This window comes from Xyrauchen texanus, chromosome 30 (assembly GCF_025860055.1).
Source record: "Xyrauchen texanus isolate HMW12.3.18 chromosome 30, RBS_HiC_50CHRs, whole genome shotgun sequence".
NCBI classification, from domain to species: domain Eukaryota; kingdom Metazoa; phylum Chordata; class Actinopteri; order Cypriniformes; family Catostomidae; genus Xyrauchen; species Xyrauchen texanus.
The window spans coordinates 40226391-40231390 of NC_068305.1; the positions used below are offsets into that span (position 1 = coordinate 40226391).

At 42.1% G+C, this 5000-nt stretch overlaps 1 protein-coding gene across 1 annotated transcript in view; it reads right to left on the reverse strand.

Annotated features, from left to right (window-relative positions):
• rhpn1 (rhophilin, Rho GTPase binding protein 1) overlaps positions 1 to 5000 on the reverse strand; it is a 14469-nt gene that overhangs the window by 8752 nt on the left and 717 nt on the right. The window contains exons 2-8 of the mRNA XM_052097991.1: positions 4086 to 4201; positions 3809 to 3937; positions 3612 to 3687; positions 3445 to 3522; positions 3198 to 3322; positions 1145 to 1311; positions 936 to 1033 (exon numbers count right to left, since the gene is read on the reverse strand). Of these exons, the coding sequence (XP_051953951.1) occupies positions 936 to 1033; positions 1145 to 1311; positions 3198 to 3322; positions 3445 to 3522; positions 3612 to 3687; positions 3809 to 3937; positions 4086 to 4201 (789 nt within the window). The remainder of the gene's footprint in view (positions 1 to 935; positions 1034 to 1144; positions 1312 to 3197; positions 3323 to 3444; positions 3523 to 3611; positions 3688 to 3808; positions 3938 to 4085; positions 4202 to 5000) is intronic.

The window sequence follows — 5000 nt, forward strand, 5'->3', positions numbered from 1 at the left end:
TATTATCATAGCTCCTCCCCTGAGTGATGGACACACAGTCCTGGAGCAGATACAGTGAGAAGAATAATGTCTCATAAGTGTCTGTTGTTGCTGTAGAAGTGAACATAAGAGTCTTCATGTGATCCCGGCATGAGAGCCACTGAAGATGCTGTGGACAAGCTGGACTGGTAATCTGGCATACCGGGCATTTTCCCGGTGAGCCGACGCACTTTGGGGCCGATCAGGGGCGGACTGGCCATCGGGAGAACAGAGCGGCCCGGTGGGTCGTCCGCAAAACGGGACCAATGGGCCGTGATGAGCTAAAATGAGCCGCCGCGTTATGCAGAACGGACCACAAAACGGCGCCGCGATATGCAGAAAAGGACAGTGAACACCCCCCCGCTCAACTTTTGGGCCAGTTGCTGTGTAAAATCCCGGACCGATTTCTCTTCCCAGTCCAGCCTGAACTCCGGTATTTACGCTTTCAGTCATATCGGTTCTGATTTGTTGTTGCTGTAGTAACCGAAGCACGAGCTGTAAAGGCACAGCCCTCTTCCTGAAAGGGGGCGGGGAGCAGCAGCTCATTTACATTTAAAGAGACACACACAAAAACAGCGTGTTTGTGATTCCACCCAAAAAGAGGCGTTTATAACATGATATAATAAATGACCCGTGGGGTATTATGAGCTGAAACTTCACAGACACATTCTGGGGACACCTGAGACTTATATTACATCTTGTGGTGTCCATTAATGTCAGAAAATGAGGAGAATCGAACACGAGTGTTAAGACGCCGGTCAGATGTCCAGTGTAAATGCAGCCTAAGAGATGTAATTCATATCCTTACAAAAACAGCTGACATTACTGTAGATATTTAGATTCAGATGTACTCTTAATCGTGTTCTTTTTAGAAGTTCATACTGCATTTACCTTTAACATACTTTAATTTTCATTACCTGAGCTACCATGAGGCGCACCAGCATGCTGAGAGCCGGAGTGCTCATATCCAGACTGGGAGCGTGAGAGAAATTCTCCTGCAGGTACAGAAACGCACCTGTACACACACACACACACACACACACACACACACACATCATATCATACACACTCTTATTAAACAAACAGAGCTACAAACATCAGAATATCAGGTGGATATAACGAGTACCTGCTGCCCTCTGGAAAGCATCAATGGCATTTTGAATGGCAGGCAGTGTTGAACGGTCTTGTCTGGCTCCAATCTGAGTATAAAGTGCTCCAATGTTAAACAAAACACTGCCTTTCTCAAACGCCAGCGCTCTCTGAACCGACGGCACACCAGTCAGTGAGTCGTACCTGCAATGACACAGCCCACCATCTATAATTCAGTCATACAAACAAATGCACTCTAATCAATGATAATTCATTTCATTACGAAACAAATATGCCTGATATATTCTACTAGTTGTGACCTTTGAACCAATATGACACATGACCATCTGATCTTTATAATGTTTATGCTCATTTATATCATCATGATGGACTTGATCATAAATTTAAGAAACACTGTTGATCGGATTGCCTATATGCCTTGTAAAGTCCAGTTTGTATGTTTAAAACGACACCTATTTTGTGTCAACAGAGTGTTTTATAATTTCTTAGCTAATAAGCTAACCACTCCTGTTGAAAGGGTTAAAACAAAGAGTTAAATTATACGTTATTGGCCATTACAAACTGTTGATTATCCGTTATTGGCCATAACATACTGTTCACTATCCTTTATCAGCCATAATAAGCTGTTTATTAACAGTTATTGGCCATATCAAGCTGTTGATTATGGGTTGTAGGCCTTAAAACACTGTTGATTATCAGTTATCGGCTATAACAAGATGTTGGTTATCACCCATTACAAGCTGTCGACTATCGGTTATCGGCCGCAACAAGCTGTCAACTATCGGTTATCGGGCCAAAAAGCTGTCGACTATCGGTTATCCACCGCAACAAGCTGTCGACTATCGGTTATCGGCCCAACAAGCTGTCGACTATCGGTTATCGACCGCAACAAGCTGTCGACTATCGGTTATCGGCCCAACAAGCTGTCGACTATCGGTTATCGACCGCAACAAGCTGTCGACTATCGGTTATCGACCGCAACAAGCTGTCGACTATCGGTTATCGGCCCAACAAGCTGTCGACTATCGGTTATCGACCGCAACAAGCTGTCGACTATCGGTTATCGACCACAACAAGCTGTCGACTATCGGTTATCGACCGCAACAAGCTGTCGACTATCGGTTATCGACCGCAACAAGCTGTCGACTATCGGTTATCGGCCCAACAAGCTGTCGACTATCGGTTATCGACCGCAACAAGCCGTTGACTATCGGTTATCGGCCCAACAAGCTGTTGACTATCGGTTATCGGCCCAACAAGCTGTCGACTATCGGTTATCGGCCCAACAAGCTGTCGACTATCGGTTATCGACCGCAACAAGCTGTCGACTATCGGTTATCGACCGCAACAAGCTGTCGACTATCGGTTATCGGCCCAACAAGCTGTCGACTATCGGTTATCGGCCCAACAAGCTGTCGACTATCGGTTATTGACCGCAACAAGCTGTCGACTATCGGTTATCGACCGCAACAAGCTGTCGACTATCGGTTATCGACCGCAACAAGCTGTCGACTATCGGTTATCGGCCATAACAAACTGTTGATTATCCGTTATCAGCCATAATTACCTGTTGATTAACGGTTATTGGACGTATCAAGCTGTTGATAATGTGCCATTATATCAGTTATTGGCCACAACAAGCTGTTGATTATCGGTTATCAGCCACATCAAGCTGTTGATTATCAGTTATCTGCCATAATTAGCTGTTGATTAACGGTTATTGGATGTATCAAGCTGTTGATAATATGCTATTATATCAGTTATTGGCCACAACAAGCTGTTGATCATCAGTTACGGGTATAACAAGCTGCTGATTATCAGTTATCTGCCATAATTAGCTGTTGATTAACGGTTATTGGATGAAACAAGCTGTTGATCATCAGTTACGGGTATAACAAGCTGCTGATTATCAGTTATCTGCCATAATTAGCTGTTGATTAACGGTTATTGGATGAAACAAGCTGTTGATCATCAGTTACGGGTATAACAAGCTGCTGATTATCGGAAATCGGCTTGAGAAATTCCATATTGCAGCATCCCTTGTTTGTATGCTATAAATTGTTCCTCACCAGTGAAAATGAATTCCCAGACTTCTGTGTGGTGAAAAGAAGCGTTGATCTAGGAAATACAGCTGATTGTAATATTCCATCAACAGCTCCTGACCCGCATCATTCCGACTGGGAGTTCGCATGGCCTTTGAGAAAGATCATTCAGATGTTACAAATATGAATAATCACTTCACTGATGAATCCGTTTGCCTGGTTCGGTGTTTAGATATGTTAGTGCGGTAATCATAGCATTTGTTGGAAAACTCACCTGTCTCAGTTCCATAAATACCCGGATCTCATTCAGGTATAGAGAAGCGTCCTCGCTGTAATGTTCCCTGATGAAGTCCTAATGATATAAAAAGGTTTATGCATCATGCGAGTATGTGCATGCATGTGCTCTCTGTGATCGAGGGCAGACACCACTGAATGTCTTACCTGAAGAGGGACAGTCAGATCCATTTCTTTAGTCTCTTTCAACCCCAGTGGAATCATGGGAACATTTACAGTCTCACTGCGACAAAAAGATGATTTGTTTGTGAGTGAAAACCTGCATACTGCTAGTTCAACCAGAAGTCTCTTGCAAATTACAGACAAACTAAAAGTGTGTGTGTGTGTATGTGTGTGTTACACACCTCTCCGTCTGGTAGACGTTCATGTTGCTGTTTAGTTCCTCTAGTTCTTCTTTCAGAAGCTGAAGATTAGAGTTCACAAAACTCAGTTCTAACGCCACAGTCTCCTTTACCTTCGGATTAGTGCTGGCCCTGAGAAACACAGATCATATACAACAACATCAAACGCACATTACAGCCATCGTTGGACACAAACAGAAGAGCACAGAGGCGTGTCACTGATCATTTCCTGTTAGTTCAGGATCATGCAGGGTGGCTTTCAGGGTGTGTGTTTTCATACCTGTAGAGATTTTCCGCTCCAGTCCGCAGTCGAAGCTCGCGGTTGATCTGTTGGTTGAGTTTAGCGCGACGCTGCTGTAGTTTACTGCGTTGGGTTGATGCGAGAGGGTCACATCCCTAAAACACACGCCATGTAATCACTATTGGATACAATCTAACGGCCATTTAAGCATTTTAACATAACTTGACAATTTGGGTTCTGTTCTGCATGCTTGATATTTACTGTATGTGCAAATAATTGTTTCTTTTCTTTAATGAAAGCAAAATATGTGTTCCAGTGAGACACTTACAATGCAAGTCAATGGGGTTTAATCTGTAAACATTAAAATACTCACCGTTACAAAAGTATAGACACAAGACATAAACAATATGTGTGTTAACATGATTTTACTGTGCTACACTTACAAACCGCATCTGTGTAAAGTTATAGCCCATTTTACAATTTCGTTGCCATGACGACGCAACGCCGGAAATCCTAGAAATTGATTTTAACAACTTTACAGCTCAAATAATACCCCAAGATTTAACTAAATAATTCATGTAAGTGCTTTTATAAAATTACAAACTTCACATATCTGCCTATAAACCCTCCAAAAATTGCCCCCATTGACTTACATTAAAAGTGCCTCACTGTAACCTTGGTTTTTATTTTGTATTTTTTATTTACTATAATCAGCATTATGCCACAAATGCTGTCGATTGAACTTAACTTGTATTGATTGACTTTACTTGTATTGACTGTTTAGTTGAATACCCTAAATATTTTTAAAGGCTTCAATATATTGATTTTTTTTATGTTCATGAACAGATAAAATACCACTGATAAAACCATACCATAATAAAACTATAATACACGATGGTATATGAATAAGGTAATCCTTTAGATCCACAAACCATGGCATTAAAATGGTGCATA